This window comes from Pipistrellus hanaki, assembly GCF_964339955.1.
Source record: "Pipistrellus hanaki genome assembly, chromosome: 8".
NCBI lineage: Eukaryota > Metazoa > Chordata > Mammalia > Chiroptera > Vespertilionidae > Pipistrellus > Pipistrellus hanaki.
The window spans coordinates 74,161,243-74,179,852 of NC_140510.1; the positions used below are offsets into that span (position 1 = coordinate 74,161,243).

An 18,610-nucleotide genomic window follows, 5' to 3' on the forward strand; every position below is an offset into this window, starting at 1 on the left:
CTCGATTCCTAGCTTTCCGTGTTCACACATCTGCATTATAGACCTTAATACATGGTATGCATTTCTAGTAAGAAAAACAAAAAAATCCACTACTTGTTTTGAAAATGACTCTGATCACAAAATAACATAACTTGTGACTGAAGTTACCCTCATGGATTTACCCTCATGTTTTACATAATTTTCTTACCCATCTTCCAAGCCATTCCTGAACATGCCAGAATACATCTTTCCATCTGGCCACTTCAAAACCCCTCTGAAATGCACAAACAAAGAATAATACATGTCAAGTAAGGTCTCAGATAATCATTACTTTCTCAGTAATTAGACTATCACCCTCGCCCCGGGCATAAATCTTAAACATTTTTACCTTCCATGAGGCTTCCCTGAAAACCAGCGTCCATCATAGGTGGCATCCTTCAGGCGAGGATCCTTATAGAAAGTGTACTTAGCACTGCGTGAAATGGGCGGCTCCTGCCTCTGAACGCTGCTGCCACCTCCGTAAGGTGGATGTTCAGATGCCCCTCTCAAGGCCTGATCCACAGCCTGGCTGATAGCCCGTAGCCACTTAGTCTAGGAGCAAAAAAAAAAAAAAAAAAAAAAGTGCCAGTAAGCTTAAGGCAGTAACTCATCATGCATTGTGTTAAGTGCTGCTAGCTGTTCTTGATGTGAATAATTTTTATGCCTTCTAGTGCTTTTCATATTGAGTAATGCTGACTGGTTCTTGGAATTCACTGCTATATGTTTAAAATTAAGTCACATTAAAAAAGTCTATAGTCTTAGTTTAATGAAGATTTATCACATAATCACAGATCATGAGCTAAGCGAGAACAATTTTTATCTCTTCTTTACTATCATAAGAGACAGGAATATTGAAGTTAAAGATGGAAATAACATAGCATACTGGACTCACCTTTTCCTGGGGTGTTGATGAAATGAGAGTGAACTGCTCCTCAGGTGTAGTTATCTTCAAACCATTCCTAAAACATTCATAAGGATAAATACCAGTAGGTATGAGAACCTGTCATTACAATATGAATCCTCACACATGAAAAGCAACTTGTTTATTACAAGAGGAGCAGAAGTCAATTAAATGTAAATGCAGCCCTGGGCTGGGTTTTCCTCCCAGGGTAGAAGAAAGGAAGGTTACTTTGCTCTGTGTTGACTGATGGGGATGTGAGCAACAGAGAAGCCCTTCCATCACTTATGATCTGTCATGACTGTCATGACAACAGCCACTTTACTATCTCCATGCTGGGAGGGGAAGCCTCATTATGCAGAATGGAGAGGCCTCCTAAGGTAGCAACCTGGGTAACGGAAGAGAGAATTAGGGTAGAGGTGGGGGTAGGAGCCACACTTACACAGCACCTGCTTCTTCAGAAAGTGGCTCTGCCCATATGGTGGCCAAAGGGAAAACATGGTGTGTGGAGAACTGAAACAAAAACGTGGAGACACATCTGAGAAAGCCACGTTCTGTGCTGCATAACCTGTTTCAAATAGCTAAGTCCATATGGTGTCACTATCACAGCCAAATAGTCCCCATAACATAGCAAGAACCCTGTCACATGGCTGTTACTCACTTACAAGATGTAAACTAAAAAAGCTCGCTGAAATCTGACCCATACCAGAAATGTAAGCTAAGTATTTGCTGTCATTCAGGTTTCAGCCAAATCATAAGAGATTTTAACACAGACTGATTGCATAAGCCTATATAATAAAAGGCTAATATACAAATAGACCGAACAGCGGAACCGAACAATCGGTCACTATGATGTGTGCTGACCACCAGGGGGCATGTGCGGAACATAGCGGGCATTGGCCCCAATGGGATGATGGAGCATGTGAGCAAGGGCGCCAGACCAAGGCGGGGCACTGGTCGCTGTCATCATCAGGGTGAGCCTCTGGTGGTTACTGAAAATTCTTTGCTTCTGTGTGCGCGGTCCCACCTGGCACTCACACCTCCTGCCAGTGCCTAAGCCACCACTTGCACCTACTGACGATCCTCATCACTCGGCAACATCAGCAGGTGCAAGCAGCAGCTGCCAGCCCTGATCACCCCTGAAGGCTTCTCCACCTCCCTCTGCTCCTGAGGGGCAATCAGGGCAGCAGCTGCCACTTGCACCCACCAATGGGGCCAGCCCTGCTTGTACCTGCTGCTGGTGCTGGCCCTAATCATTTCACACCATCAATGGGTGCTGGTGCCATCAGCAGTGGGAGTGGTGATGGAAAGAGCAGGGCTATAGGTAGAGAGGGAACTGGGAGCCACAGCGGGAGGGACCTGGTGGGGTCTCGGAGGATGGGCTGAGAACTGCCCCTGTGCCTAACGTAGATTCACGGCCCACAGTTCCTTTCAAGGTGCAAGAATTCCTGCACTGTGTCCCTAATTAATTAAATAAGTAGAATACTCCACTTTCCTTCCAGTGTTTTTTTAAGGTGAGGAATCCGGCCTACCTGGGCGTGGACCAGTGCATCATTAAAGAGAATGAACCAGTTCACAGAGAACCTCCCAGCATGCTGCAGAGATAAGGCTCGGTTACTGCTCTCACACAGCAGCCGGCGCTCTGGCTTCCTTAAGGAATCCTGGAATTAAAAATAAATATAAAATCAAATCACCAGAATTATTTTAATATGCAAAGGGCAAAATAAAAAATATACAATAATACATTTAGGGAAACCTGTTGGTCCTAGCTTAGCTTGATGTTAAACCTAAAATTAAATGCAATCCAAAGATACCATAAAATTAGCAACCAAAGGAGATGAAAAAGATTGAAACAAAAGAAAGTGAGACACATGTTCGGAGAGGATACCTAGAAATGAGGAAAAGAGATGTTTAGAACATCCACGGCTGTGGTCCTTAGACCACCCTTGGCAAGGGCTTCATTAAAGCACTCTCACCACAAATGAGTGAGGAATGGAGGAAACGGTGGCAGTTGTTACGGATATGCCTGCTGTTTGCTGAGGCAATGGCAGTTGGCATGGCCTACTTACCGTCATTTTGCCAGGGAAGGTCTTCCAGAAGCCCAGTGTGTATTCTGCTTCCTTCCTTTTCCTGCCGAGATGGAGAGCAAGACACTCATAACAAGAACTGGAATCCTGCAGTTTCTGGTATTCTGGAGATGTCTAGAGGCCAATATATCAAAGGGGGAAAATAATATAAAACAATTGTCCAGAATCTGTAGCCTCTGTGTGGTTCAGATACTTAGTATTAAATTTAGGGAGTAAATACTGCTGATATACTAAATGGAGCTGAGCAAAAAGCAGAATAGTTCCAGAAAATTCTGTAGCATATAGGTAAATAAGAAATAGAGAAATAACTCCAGGGAGGAAGAAACAAACACTGGTAATTATTAGTGAGTAGAGCAGTAGAAAACTCAGGATAGCCCTAACCTGTTTGGCTCAGGGGATAGAACGTTGGCTTGCGGACTCAAGGGTCCCAAGTTCGATGCTGGTCAAGCGCATGTAGCTTGGTTGCAGGCACATCCCCAGTAGAGGTGTGCAGGGGGCAGCTGATTGATGTTTCTCTCTCATGGATATTTCTAACTCTCTCTCCCTCTCCCTTCCTCTCTGTAAAAAAAAAAAATCAATAAAATATATTAAAAAAGAGAAAAAAAGAAAAGAAAACTTAGGATAGACTGGGAACTTCAAATGTTTTGTTCTCATGTTCCCTCCATTTTGCTTATATGGGTTATATATGTTGATATTCACCATATTAGAAGATACAGTTGAGAAATGAAACTTTTTAATTTACTTCAAATACAATAACATTTTATTTTTATAATATATTTTTATTTATTCCAGAGAGGAAGGGAGAAGGAGAGATAGGAACATCAGAATCTTTGATCAGCTGCCTCCTGCACACCTGTGCCCTGAGTGGGAAGGGAACCATGACCTCCTGGTGCACAGGTTGATGCTCAACAATTGAGCCACGCTGGTTGGGCAATACAATAACATTTTAAATAAAAAATAACAAATTTTCCTAAACAAAAAAAAATTTTTTTTAGTGAGAAAAGTGGCATTGTTCTACATTTTTTTCAAATCTCTTTATCATCTGGCTTAAAAAATGATAGCTGCTACTGCATTTAATCTTTTAGGGTTGAAATATAAGAAGAAAATCTTGCTTTATAAAAATATATTGCTAGGAAAGACAAGAGTATTTCAATAGTCATTTTAAATAATTGTTGATATTCTTCTCTGAAACAGGGTAGAAGAAACAAAAAAGGTATCTGATTGTGGAATCTGTATTTTTTACATAGAATTTGGACCCTTGAGACTAGAAATAGAACAATATCACTCTTTTAACAATTCCAAGTTTTCTAGGAGGGAAGGTTTTTAATTAATTGAGGATATATTGAGGTAATAGCTGTATCTCAATAGGTTGTTTGTGTAGCAAAAATCTTCATTGCTAAAACTAAGCCAGTTTGGGTTAAACTAAAGAAATCACCTACAGGACCCCAGTAGGATCAAATGTAGAAAGCCGATATCAGTTCTTGGGTCACTCTGGAGACTGAAATCTACCCAGATAAAGAAACAAAGTTTATGCCAAAGCCGGTTTGGCTCAGTGGTAGAGCGTCGGTCTGCAGACTGAAAGGTCCCAGGTTCGATTCCGGTCAAGGGCATGTACATTGGTTGCGGACACATCCCTGGTAGGGGGTGTGCAAGAGGCAGCTGGTAGATGTTTCTCTCTCTTCGACGTTTCTAGCTCTCTATCTCTCTCCCTTTCTCTCTGTAAAAAATCAATATAAATATATTTTTTTTAAAAAATGTAGCTTTGACTTAAAAAAAAAAGAAAGAAAGAAAGAAACAAAGTTTAATAAGATTCTAAACTATAAGGAACCCTGAAGTCATCATAGTTTCTCTAGAACCCTTTACACAGGAAATGAAACGAAACTGCACATTTCAGTACAACTTCAAAGGCAAATATCTCAAGACCAGTTTTATCATACACTCACTTCTTAAGAGCAGTGCTGATTTTCTAGGATTCCACTTAACTAATTTTATAGAAAGTAGACCAGCTAACATATGATGAAATCCTGTAACACTGTGATTTCTCATAGCATATGCCATGGTGACCTAAATATCTTGGTATCAATCTACCAGGAGTCCAGGCCAGGTGGCAACTCCACAGCCTTACAGGTGTGTGTTGTTTATACAGAGAGCCTGTGTTTGAAAGCTCTGTGTAACTTGTACTCAGTGTGCACTTGGTAAACTTTAACATTTATTGAATGACTAGCACTCATACTTGGCTCTCAACTTTATACACGGTTTCATAACATGAGTATAACTTATCTCAATAATATTCTGAGAGGAAACTGAATCCACCGCAAAGAAAACTAGATTTACCTACAGCTATACATTTTTCTTTAACTTCCCTGAAGAAAAATAAAGTTAATTAAACATATATAAATATTAAATTAGTGGAATTCCAAGTTGTAGAGTGGCATAATCCTAACAAACAAACAAGCAAATTAACTATGACCCTTGGCTTCCCAAGTGTCCAAAGAGAATACATATGGGGCTTACCACTTCAAAACAAGTAGCAAGCTTTAGCAAAACTTCTGCATAATTATGAAGTCGTCTGGTTGGCAAGAAAAACAAAGTATTCAGTATATCTATCAACTGCGTGTTTTCATCAGTCACTTCTGATAAATCTTGCAACAGCTCTTGGTTTTTATTTAGGAAATCACTGGAGGTGGAACAAAAAGAGATTAAGTTAATCATTTTGGTAATGACAACATGCATGATACTAAATAAAAATATTTCACTAGATCCTACCTTTCTCAGAATGCACATCTCTAGGTGTTATGGAATAGTAGACGATCAATAAAATAAAATAAGCCAGATATAATTAAAAGAGTTTCTCTGCCTACAAGATAGTTTTTCTTTTTTTTTAAATATGAAAAGTAGTAAATGGTAGGAATAAGTAACTCCATAACAGAGATGATTAATCTCAGATTTGTGCCTCATGTTCTAGGAAATAACTCATGCAACTCACAATTTCAGGGAATACTTGAAGACCAGCTAACATCATTATCTATTAATTTCTAAGCCAAAAGTCACAGCAAAAAAATTGCTCTAATCAGTTGTGATAAACAGAAATACTGGAGGGGAAAAAAACAAAACTCTTTGCTCCACTAAAATTGGCATGAAATGTTCAAATACGTCTAATTCCTTCCTTTTTTTATTAAGTGTTGGTCACCTAATAAGAGTTTACTACAGGAGAGTAACAGAGCTGTAGGTACCAGTACTATAATGAACAGGAAATAATCAAGCAAATTATATTCAAATATTTCAATGCTGAGATCTTCAAAAGCATTTCAAATTTCAGCCAACATTTAATTTTCATATCAATTTTATATATAAACTCATTATTAACATCTTACTGTAAACTTTAATGTCCACTGGGACTATGCTCACTAGACCAAATACTTTTATAAAAAAGCAAGAATTCATGTGACAGAATAATAATTATCTGCCACTTAATGAGCAATTATGTGCCAGGTCTGAGTGCTTTACAAGCATTATGCTACAATTCTAAGCTACAAGGCCTCAAATAAGACAATGCCACACAAGACTATAAGGCAAGAATGAATCATTTTATAATCCCTCAGGGAACTATGAAATAAAAAAGAAATGCTAAGTCAGAAGCTATGAAATGTTATTGTGAAAAGATGGAAAAAATGTGTAATAACTTCCAGGAACCCCAAAGTTCAATGGCACAAACTGGATTCTTTTATAATGAAATTAAGAGAGAATGACCTGGGGAACTGGCCCAGAGTTTTATTTGTACTTGGCTTGTGTGACTGTTTCTGCTTCCGCGTCTGTGTTGTGCTGCTGAGATACCTTGAGGACACTAGCTTACGCCTTTACAAGTGTTCTGCTTTGACCTGCTCCTGAGAGAAGGACATATTACATGGCAAACACATACTCTGACCATGTTTCTCCTGAAAGCCCAGCACTAGACAGAAATGTTCCAACTTTTGTGAACCCCATTAATTTTCAGGATTTATTTCCTTGCCTATAGACTTTCCCAAGAGGGGCCCTCATATGCTCTGAGGAAATCTGAACCAGAAACTGCGTAGCTTCTCTTCTCTTAGGCGTTGTTGATCTAATAGTGACAATACTGCTCTTCCCTTACATGGCTAGGTTTGTACTTGTTACTCAAAAAAATAAATATATTAAAGATAGAAACAACCCAAATGTCCATCAACAGATGAATGAATAAACAAAATGTGTTGTATATATACAATGGAATATTATTCAACCATACAATGGAATAAAATTTTGGTATATACAACATGGAAGTACTCTGAAAACATGATGCTTCGGGAAATAAGTCATACACAGAAGGACAAATACTGTATGATTTCTTATAGAATAGGCAATTAGTAGACAGGAAATAGAATATAAGTTACCAGGGGCTGTGGGGAGGGAGAAAAGGTAACTTATTGTTTAATGGGTACTGAGTTTTTGTTGGGGATAATTTAAATTCGTCTTGTTTATAGGTAATGGTGTTACCTATAACACCAGAGAAGGGTACAATTAGGAATGGTAAAATGATAAATATTATGTTATGTATATTTTATAATAATAACAATTATTATTATAAACCCTATATAATGATGAACCCATCAGACTAGCCTGAGGTAAGCAGCTAAGTGATAAACCAGCTAAGTGATGAGAGCCTGAGCCTTATTATCCAAGATCCACACTTCCACGTAGGCTCGCTAGTTATGTTCTGGAGTCTAGAGGTTCTCAAACTGCTCTCTTTTAAAATGAATACTTTAAAATAATTTCAAATATTGACTTGATATGAATGATAACTGGAAGGTATCTGCTTACATGGCAGGCTTAGCGAGCAGCTGGAATCCTCCCATAACCAGGAAATGTGTAATAGATGTACAATACCTTCAGCAAAAAAGAAAACATGTACATTAGTGTTTAAGTGCATATTAGTTCTTCCGAGTTTTTGAACAAGCATCCAGCATATCTCAATGAGTTTCAGCATTTTTATGATATCAACATTCATGAACTATAAAGGACTGAAGAGAAGGGCAGGTTATGTGATAATCACAAAATCTGGGGGAAGGAAAAAAGCCATCTTAGTAAAGATGCTAACATGATAAAAAAAAAAAAATCTTAAAAACACCCACCTAAAGCTATGCAGAAAATGTTAGAATGTATCTGGTAGATTTTACTTAGTAACTTAACAAATCTGAGAAAATATGATTAACGTGGTTGAACATGGTTCCATGACCTCTTGGTACATGGAACCATGTTCAACCATGTTCAACCATAGTCAGGGCACATGCCCTGGTTGCAGGCTTGATCCCTAGTAGGGATCTCTCTCTCTCTTTTTTCCCTTTCTCTAAAAAAAAAAAAAATCAGCCCTAGCCAGTTTGGCTCAATGGATGATGTCAGCCTACAGACTGAAGGGTCCTGGGTTCGATTCTGGTAAACGGCACGTTCCTCTGTTGCAGGCTCCAGGGTAAGTGTAAGAGGCAACCAATCAATGTTTCTCTTACATCGATATTTCTCTCTGTCCTTCCCTCTCTCTAAAAGTCAATGGAAAATACCCTCGGGTGAGGATTTAAAAAAATGATGTTGAAAAACAAACATAAATAATAAAATAAATTTTAAAAAATCAGTAAGAGCATATTAAAAAAATGGTTACAATGGTAAAGTTGATGTTACATATATTTTATACCACAATTAAAAATAATTTTTAAAATTCATAAATAGCCCAGCCAGTATAAATCAGTTGGTTGAGCATCAACCCATGTACCAGGAGGTCATCGTTTGATTCCCAGTCAAGGCATGAGCCCCGGTGAAGTGCTTGACCCCCCTGTAGAGGGGCATGCAGGAGGTAGCCGAATGATGTTTCTCTTTCTCTCCCTATTCGTTCCTTTCTCTGAAGTCAATAAAAACATATTTAAAAGTAAGTTAAAAATTTACTTGCTTCATCTGTATGAACAAATTATGTTAAAAATAGCCCATTATATCAAAATAAAAAGCATTTCAAGCATAAATTCTGAAGTATCAGAGAAGAAAAAAAATTGAAACGGACTGCACTGAATATAAGTAAAAAAAGAAAAATTATGCTACTAAAAACTGAAACCTTCACACAAACAAAATTTAGCTCAAAAAAGCAAATTGGTTTCAAATTATGTTATTTTCATGTCTGAAAGATGATGAGTTAAAAGACTACAACCAGAGTCTTTTCCACTCAGACAATAGCTTCAGTATATTAACTTTGCTGAGAATTAAAATCACATACATCCATTTGCACATATATGATAAGTCCAAAAGGAAATACACTAAGATTGTGAACAATGCTTATTTCTGGGTTGGAGGATTATGGACGCCCTAAACTGACTATCTTGCCTTGTACAGCTGTCAGTAACCAACATCGTTTGTAGTGTAAATAACCCACACAGAACACCAACAGCACATGACTCCTGCGCTGTGCTCTTCCCTGGCTCTGCCCTGTGCTGCCGAGGTCTTGGAGCTGTGTACAGAGCCTGGCACTTAGTTGCTATTCAGTCAAAGGAGAAAACCTACCCTTCAGATGAACAATAAACATTAATAGACATTAAAATAACACTTAAATTATGTCTCACATCACAATGTCAAACTATAAATTAAGAAAAAGTGAGAAATATTTAAATTTTCAAATAGACTTGGGATAGTTTACTTGAAAAACATGAAAAGAGCCTTAAATAACTATCCTTGGTCTTATTTAGAGAGCATCTTTATTTTCAAAGAGAGATTGGTCTTTAAACCCTCCATTCCCTTGAAACAGCTCCACATTTGCAATCAGTAATCGGTCTTGAAATAATTTGTTTAATAACTTATTTCCTCAAAGTTTAGTATAATTTACTTAAGTAAACAACTTTGTTCTCTAAAGGGAATGTTTATATATTCATATTTATTACAGTATACTTTATGCTAGGATATAGAAAATATGAGAATTATTTTTAAAGCTTTTTTTCCCCCTTAGAAAAACAGTACAATTTTAGCAATGCAGAACTATAGTTGTCCTAAGATTAAAATACTGCTTTGCAATTTCTATTACCTTATATCACTCTCCCTAATCTAGTCTCCTCTGATTAAGGAGCTGTTCTTAGCAGAAAAACCCTGCAGAGGTTGAACATGACACGGGACTGGATACTTGCTCTGTGTAACTATCCAAGAAGAGACTGGCATGCTTCAGAATGACCAGGCTCCTGGCTTCCTTGACCCCTTGAAGGAAGCTGCTCAGTGAGGCTCCATGCTGCCCAATTAGGTAACACAGCTTACTGAATCGGCTCGCCACTTCTTGCAACAGCTGGACAGTACTTGCGGTGCCCAAATTTTCTGTAACAAAATGATGATGATGACAACATAACCTAAAGATTCATTTCCTGAATACTTCCTTACAATTAGGATTATGAATTTCTCTTTTCTTTAAGTATTCTCAACTGTGGAACCCCAATAATCACAGAGTTAAAGAAAGCAACTTCAGAGGCCACAGAATCAAGTCATTGAGGAACTTGCTAAAGAAACCCTCACAGGGGCCCCACAGATTCTGACTCAAGAGGCAAGGGTTAAGATCCCAAGATGGATAAGTTAAAAAGAAAAGTTTTTGAGGTAATTCTGCAGGTTCACCAAATGTGAGAGCCACTGAGCCAACCCAACTCTCCTCCCATTTTGAAGATAAGTAATCTGAAGCCAAGAGAACAGAAGTACCTAGTTTCACACAACTGGTGAGGGACAGCCAGGAATTAAACTCACTTCTATAGTTACAGCTTGGTTAACATTTTCAACTTTTTGTACTTCTACTCAACTTATTCTTTGGACAAGCCCACCACTTCAGCACAGAGAGGGCAATCCAAACCCTACACTGCCCAGGTTGCTCTAAACAGTGCAGAGGGCATCAGGAGCTTATGTGCTCTTTCCCGATCCGGAGGTCCTAGTTTCTAGGACTTCTCTCTGACCATAAGGCTGACGAACAGACCAGGGGAGACCAACACAGAAACTGGCCTCACCTAGCAGCCTTTTCTTTCCTGTCAGAGCACTCCTGGAAGCCTACAGCTTGGACTGCTTCCTCCCCTTGCCAAAGTCCTAGGGTATTGGGTCCACCCACTGAAGGGGAATTTATAGAACAGGGGACTCTACTACATTCAAAAAAGCAAAATACCTTTTTCTTTTTTTTTTTTAATTCAGAGTTTCTAACATACAAAGGAAACACTAAGTTAGTTGTTTGAAAAGTAGATGTTTTCCCACTGAAAACAATGAACAATGATCCATACAAGCCAATGTCGCTTCACTGTGGAAAAGCTGGTGCACTAACGAGGTAGAATTTAGTACTAGAATATTGGCCTGAATTGTGAGTCCTCAGAGGGGCCACTGAGTACGGGAGATAGAAAGAGAAATAAAACTTCCTCTCCATTTTCTGAGTGCAGGGCCAAACCTAGAAAATTTTTGAAATAAGGCCCAGTGTGGCTTAGTGGTTGAATATTGACCTATGAACCAGGAGGTCACCGTTCTATTCCCGGTCAGGGCACATGCCCAGGTTGTGGGCTCAATCCCCAGTGTGGGGCGTACAGAAGGTAACCTTTCAATGATTCTTTCTCATCATTGATGTTTCTTTCTCTCTCCCCTCCTCTCTAAAATCAATAAAAAATATATTTTAAAAAAAGAATCTGATTTCATCAATTTATGCTAATGAGGGATAAGACCCTAGCACTCTTACAGTTATCAACAAATTCAAATCAATCTCTACTTAATTCTAGGAACTATAACAAAGACAGTGTGGAATACATCTTAGGGCTGGTGGGGCCAGAGTTTTGTTTGGAAGTCTAGCTCCTAGGATCAACTGTCCCAAAGCTATTTCTGCTTCTCTGCCATGAATATTCCAAAAGCTCCATTTTCTATTTCTTCCGAGCTCAGGAAGTGGTAGGATAGGAGAGCGGCAGCTGGGCCACTGAAAACGCGGGAATGGTTTGCAAGGTGTTGGCTGCCTGTGTACAAAAAGAAGAGAATGGGAAGCAAGCAGTAAACCATTATGCAAATATAGGAAGAACAGGTAAAACAAGAGTGTTCTACTTACCTAAACTGAGAAGAGGCCTGAGAATCTGAGATTTGATGTCACTTAGTTTTGAATAAAACCTTCTTTCTGTAGCAGCCAACTCATGGAGACTGGCAATATACCCCATAATGTTCTTGTCCACCAAGGCTAGATAGCTGTCTTTTCCAGCTGCCACTCTGCTTATATATCCAAGCTAAAACACGGGACAAGAAAAGATTAAAGATAAGATATACTTTACTAGCAGCAATTTGGACACTGCAGCTGCCTTATATCAGCTGGGGAGAAGCCAACTGGCAAATATTCAGGAATTACTGGTAGCTTAAGTTGGCAATAATAAAATCATAAACAAAATGGGCAAAGACTACAGATCAGGGCTTTTGGTTTTGTTTTGATGTTAATTTTAGAGATGGTTTACCAGTACATCAGAGTTATATATTTATATCTGTAACTATAACTAACTATATACACTATACTTTTATTTGTTGCCAAAAAACCTTTTATTTCATATTATATGTGAATTTCAGTACCACAGACACACACTCTGAATATACAAAGATCCAAATGATGTAGATAGGATTCCTTTTTGCATAAAATAGGACAAATGAGAGCAAAGAGGATTCTGTGTTATAGACCAAAATAACAAAGGTCTTGGAGTTATCTTGTCTTTTAAAAGTACTTTACAACATAAAGGGATTTTATCTAAAAATGTACTTTTTTCACTTATTTATGACACCACTGAATAAAAACATTCAATGCCTTTATTCACATATGCCTATTAAACAGACATATGTGAATATGCTGCAGACCCAATCCTATCAAATAAAGAGGGAACATGCTAATTGACTGTCATGCCCTCAAAGACCGCAGCGCCCAGTCTCCTCAGACCCGCTGGGGTGGCAGGCATATGGCATGGCCAATTAGTGTGTGTGGAGTATCAGGCTATATATAGCTTAAGAGCCAAGTCTCAGCCAGTGTTGCCTTCAGCATGGAAGAGCTTGTCCGGGTACATTCACAGCTCACATATTTAGCCAGAAAAACACTAAGGATAAAAAACAGTCCATAGGATATATTATTCAATAAGAATAAGAAATTCAGAATGAATTAGCTTGGAGTGTTAATTTCCTTGAAGGCACGGAGCTTAGAGGATGTGAGTTACCTTAGTGGGGGGAGAGGGAAAAACACACTAGAAACTGGCCAATGATTTAAGTTTATGAAAAAGAATGAGAAAGTAGGAAAGCAAAGAAATTCAGATCAACAAATGAAAAAGGGATGAACAGTAGTACATAAAGTGAAAAGCTAGGAGAAACAGGAAAGTGATGGGAAACAGGACACTGTGGTGGCCTGTTGGCCCTTGGGATTTTTACTGCCACTTAGTTAAAAATTTATCTCTATTTCTATTCTAATTCACCTCTGAGAGATCCACAAATGCAGTCAAGAAACGTCACTGCAAAACGTACTTTTTAATATTCCTACAAGAAGATGTTAATTCAACAAATAAAGTACTGTATTTACTATGAGGATACAGCAGTACATACGAAATCCTAAAATCTCCACTTTTATGAATCTTACAGATAAGGACAGACAATAGACAAATAAGTTATATAATGTGTTAGACAGTGATATGCACTATGGATATAAGTCAGGGAATGGGGATAAGGAGTGAAGGAGAGGATGGGAAGGGCTTGCACAGTAGTGTAACACAGTAGTCAAAGATACTTAGTAACAAGCATATGCACAAATGACAAAAACAAAGTATTTCTCGTGTGTTACAGAATGTGGGCCTTAGGATCCAAGTCCTGTTCACCTTACTACAGGAGAGAAGTACTGGAGCCTTAGTACCACTGGGATTCTCTGGAAGGTTGTCACCTTCTGCATGGTCCTGCCGGCCACTGTAATACAACCCAGGCTGGAAGTCTTCTGTATCCACTAAAAACAGGGAATAATCCTGGCCTGCAGCTACACTCCAGACTCCATTGTCACTCTTTACCTGTAACGACAGCAAGATATTGTCGGTCCAAGATGAGGGAATGAGGCAGAACTTCAGGTCCACAGGAACTGAAATATTAGCTTACTTAAACAAGTATGGTGCAAAGGGTAAAATTTCCCAGCAATGTACCCAACCAAACACAGAAAAAACAGGGGAAAGGAATCCTCTGTTAGTTTTAAATTTAGAACTGGATTGTTTTTTATAACTTAGAATTCGGGAATAAGTTACTACAGAAGTTTATCAAGTTCACAAAAGTACCTTTGCAAGACGAGGAACAGTTGTTGGAAAATCGGAATGCCCAAGTTGGCCAAAGGTATTGCTGCCCCATGAGTAAACCTATTAGAAAACCACAGGAAAGTAGGTAAGAGTTGTGAATCTAACTTTGCATGTCAATTCTGAGTCTTTAAAATAACATATATACTATATTGTATATATACCAATAGTTACACATAAATTACTAGCCTTCCCACAAATTACTTATACTAATCTTTCTACTCTTTAAATAACAGGTATTAAGGAAATTCATTTTAAAAAGACCAGAGATAATGGGCCGACAGCACAGTTTTACAATATTTTATGTGGCTAATTCTTATCCTTCCTTTCTGTTCATTTTCAGAATTTATGTGGCTCACTGCCTATGCTTAGTCTCCTAGAATACCCTGGAAAATTTCAAGTTCTGTTTTTAGATGAGAGCACATTATAGAAAGATTCTCTGATAGGTATACCTTAATCCAAACTCTACTATCACCTGTGTGATTTTAGACAAGTTATGTAATTTCTCTAAACCCCCCTTCCCCATCTGTAAAATGGAAATAATGCAATGCAATGTAAAACACTGGAAAGATCAAATAAGATATGAGATTGTTGCTTGACACATAGCAGATACTCAAGAAATAATGGTCCAATCTTGTCATGTTGGCCTTCCATGAAATTAAGATCAGCTTGTAATAGTTTGCCTCCTACCTGGGATTTCGCAGTAAGTGCAAGGGAATGGTAGCCACCTGCCTCCAGGTGAATTATCTCTTTACCATCCAGACATTTTACACACAATGGTTGAAGCCTTAAAGAAAAACATAAACACACAAACTCAAAAAAGTATTCTCAGCATGAATCATGACTTTTCTCAAATTATAGAGTAAGTACTTTCAGGTAATAATAAACATTTCAAAAGAAAACATTGCAATTAAAATGATGGACATATGTTCAATTACTCCTAAATGTAATTTTGGATGGTTTCAACTTAATCTTTATCTATCAATCACAAATTAACCACCATAATTCAGAACTTGTTAAGAACCATCAAACTATTAAATGATTCATACAGTAAAGAGATACTTAGGACACAATGAAATGCAACCATAGAGGGAAGTATTTTTTTTAATGTTATAGTTGTCTATATTCTGCTAACAATAGACATTAACATTAACTGTTTTAGATAATCATTCCAGTTATACACCTTCACAAATGGCTAACTTGTTAATATCATAAGAGTTCCTCTTAAAACAAGTTTTTCCTTGAGGCACGTAGATAGACATGGCTTAATATTGCAGCTGTAGTTATTCTGGCATTTGAGAAACATCTTTCAGGTTAAAAAAATTGCTGGGTGTTTTTTTTTAATATAAGTTAAAAATTTGAACCATGCAAGGGTTCCTATGAAATACAACTTTATCCCAAATGTGCTCTTTGTGTTCCAAGATATATATACAGGGTCGGGCAAAAATAGGTTTATAGTGTGAGTATGCGAGACAGAGTTTATTCTTGTATTAGTATTTATTAATTACTGTATTATTTTCCAGACGAATAACTGTTAACCTGCTTTGCCCTACCCTATACATCAAAGATGGGATGAAGACGTATGCCATGAATACTTAAGTCATTTATTGTTGGGAAAAAATTCAAGATTAAGACCACAGTTGTTTTTTAAGTCAGAGTTAATGGTTTGAGGTAGAAGAGAACAAATTTCCTTGACGGGGAAATAAAGGTTGAGAAGCCCCCGCAGGAGTCCATTCCACAGCGAGCCCTGGCAGCACTCACCTGGGCAGGACGTCGCCATGCCCCAGCTGCCCTTCCTTCCCTTTGCCCCAGGTCCACACCTCTGTTCTCAGGGACGGCAGGAGCGCATCTGCTTCTCCGCTGTATGTCGGGGTCAGAACCACTGTCCGTGTTTTCACCCGTGCAGCCTTTCTCAGCAGCCTGGGGGACACTGAACACAACCAGAGACGGGGTGAGGGAGTAGATGGGGGGATGGGGAAAGGGGGAGATATCATTTTGATAAACTGCTGATTTTCAAAGAAATACACTAACATGGTTTTGTGTGACGCATATTCACTAAGCTCTGCAAAAACGGGGATTTAATAGTTAAATGAGTTTGGCAAATGCTGCCTGCTACATTCTGTCCTCCTACTGCCGCCCTGTCACGCATACATTAGCATGAAAGGGGGCTGACAAGTCCTGTGATTAAAAGCCCTGCTTAAATCAGTCTAGCTCTGGCCCCCTTCCAAACATTTGCCCATAGAACCCTTTTCTGTAAAACAAAAATCAATATTCCACATCTGTGATTTAAAGAGATCTCAAATATAAAGTGCTAAAGGACATTTAAGAATAAGAAAAATTTGGCACAAAATTCTCCTTCAGTCCTAATACAATTGATTCATGGGCTTTCTTTATACGCACACTAAAATTAGCCAGGACTGAGGGTTTTACTTGCACAGATGAAAATTCAGTGGCAGTGAGCATTAGGAGGCAAGATAACAGAAGTGCTCAATGGCCCAAGAAAGGTTAATGAACAAGAAGAGCAAGCGTAGGGAACAGCGGGAGGGCAGGAAAGGCAAATATATTCTAGGATTCCTAACTTTAGAGCTTTGCACAAAATGGTACAAAGCAGAGGGTGGTGGATGATAGCCAGCGGGTCAAATACAGCCCACTGCTTGTTTTTGTAAAGTCTTACTGGAATACAGCTTTGACCATTCACGTATCTGGCTGCTTTCAAAAAACAACAACAAAGTTAAGTAGCTGTAACAGAGACTATATGGCCAACAAATCATAATATATTTCTCTTTAGCTCTTACAGAAAACGTTTGCCAACTCCTGGTCAAATCCAATAATTCTCAAACTTTAGAGCACATACGGGTGGTCACCTGGGATCTTGTTAGAATGAATATCTCATGCACCAGGTCTGGAGTGGAGCCTGAGCCCCTGGGTTTCTAGCAGATTTCCAGGTGCTGCTGAGATTGCTGAGCTGCAGGACACACTTTGAGAAGCAGAAGTCTAGATGCCTGAGTTGCCTAAACTGATCGAGAAATGTAGAAGGGCCAACTGTGTCATATTCTTAACATTCTAAGAATTTATTGCTAATGGTTTTGGAAAATTAAGTTTTTTCTCTTTGAAACTTAAAATTATCTCTACTTTCAGGTCAAAGTACAGTAACTCCGCATGCACCGAATGGTCATATGTGCTACTCCATCTTTCGGTAGTACAGGCCCCAACTTGGAAATAAGGCCATCGCTGCATTCCAGAACAACAGAATGAGATTCATAAAAAAACTCACAAGCAGAAGTAAACATCATGAAAAAGTTACCTTCTAAAGTTATTTCTAGAGCAGAAAGCACCATTACTTACTAAGTAATGTAACTAAGATATGTAACTTTCTTTTAAAATAACATATGGTAACCAAAATTAAATAATTTTGACACTTAACAATTGTCAGCCTTAACAATTAGGAAAGCCAATTGATTATCATATAGCCTGTGATGTCAGGAGCATCTTGGATTCAGCAAAAGTCAGCTCACGAAACCTGGCAATGTCCTTACCTTGTGACAACAATCCAGGGAGGGAGAGCCTGCGGCTGCCTCCCTCTGATTCTTCTTCTCTGATATCCACGAGACTTGAACTCTTCTTTCCTTGCATGGATTCCTGTTTAACCTGCTCTTCTCTGCTGTCCTTCAGACCTTCTGGGCCTATGGAACTGCCGCCTGCCTGAGCTCCAGGCTCACATGGGGCTGTACTATAAAAGTTCATAACTTTCTTAAGAGACAAGGCCCCAGCTTCATAGGTAGCAGCTACTCTCACACCAACAGCAGATGCACATGAGACCACGAGGCTGTTTAGGGCTGAGGTGCTTGTGGTTGGTGGGCTGTGAAGATTAGGAACTGCTTCTTCTACAAGGGGCTAAAATATATACATATAAAGAAGTATATAAAAATATAAGTCCTTATACAATAGCAATCAATAAAAAAAGTTTAACATCTATCACTATTTGCAAATATAAGAGTGTAAAACAAAGATCTCTTTATCTCCAAATTAAAGATATGCCCTCTTGAACATGGATTTAACAGTATTATATGGAAATCAGTACACAAAATATACAGTTCCTCATCAAAAGTACTTCCTTTTGAATGTTGAATTTTTCTATAGGTATTTACAAATAAGCCACAACTGCATTCATAAAATTAAACACACTAAAAGGGGAAAGAAGAAAAAAGTATGAACATCATCTTTAATATGAAGTATACTGTGGCAGCCCTGGATAGAAGGTTGAAAAGGTGAAAGCTTTATTTAGC

The 18,610-nt window shown here is 38.5% G+C and overlaps 1 protein-coding gene across 5 annotated transcripts in view; it reads right to left on the reverse strand.

The window, feature by feature from the left end:
- The window catches only part of ALS2 (alsin Rho guanine nucleotide exchange factor ALS2), a 52,169-nt gene that overhangs the window by 16,849 nt on the left and 16,710 nt on the right, over positions 1 to 18,610 (reverse strand). For 3 of the 5 annotated variants that reach the window (XM_084893163.1, XM_084893161.1, XM_084893162.1), the window contains 15 exons: positions 17,861 to 18,218; positions 16,086 to 16,254; positions 15,015 to 15,111; positions 14,310 to 14,387; positions 13,869 to 14,051; positions 12,086 to 12,257; positions 10,170 to 10,350; positions 7,837 to 7,902; positions 5,518 to 5,680; positions 2,986 to 3,117; positions 2,449 to 2,577; positions 1,359 to 1,429; positions 911 to 977; positions 368 to 570; positions 188 to 253 (listed from right to left, as the gene is read on the reverse strand). In XM_084893163.1, coding sequence (XP_084749289.1) covers positions 188 to 253; positions 368 to 570; positions 911 to 977; positions 1,359 to 1,429; positions 2,449 to 2,577; positions 2,986 to 3,117; positions 5,518 to 5,680; positions 7,837 to 7,902; positions 10,170 to 10,350; positions 12,086 to 12,257; positions 13,869 to 14,051; positions 14,310 to 14,387; positions 15,015 to 15,111; positions 16,086 to 16,254; positions 17,861 to 18,218 — 2,135 coding nt within the window. Of the gene's footprint in view, positions 1 to 187; positions 254 to 367; positions 571 to 910; positions 978 to 1,358; positions 1,430 to 2,448; positions 2,578 to 2,985; positions 3,118 to 5,517; positions 5,681 to 7,836; positions 7,903 to 10,069; positions 10,351 to 12,085; positions 12,258 to 13,868; positions 14,052 to 14,309; positions 14,388 to 15,014; positions 15,112 to 16,085; positions 16,255 to 17,860; positions 18,219 to 18,610 lie in introns of those variants that run through there. The other 2 variants (XR_014795816.1, XM_084893164.1) reach the window with 2 other exon arrangements.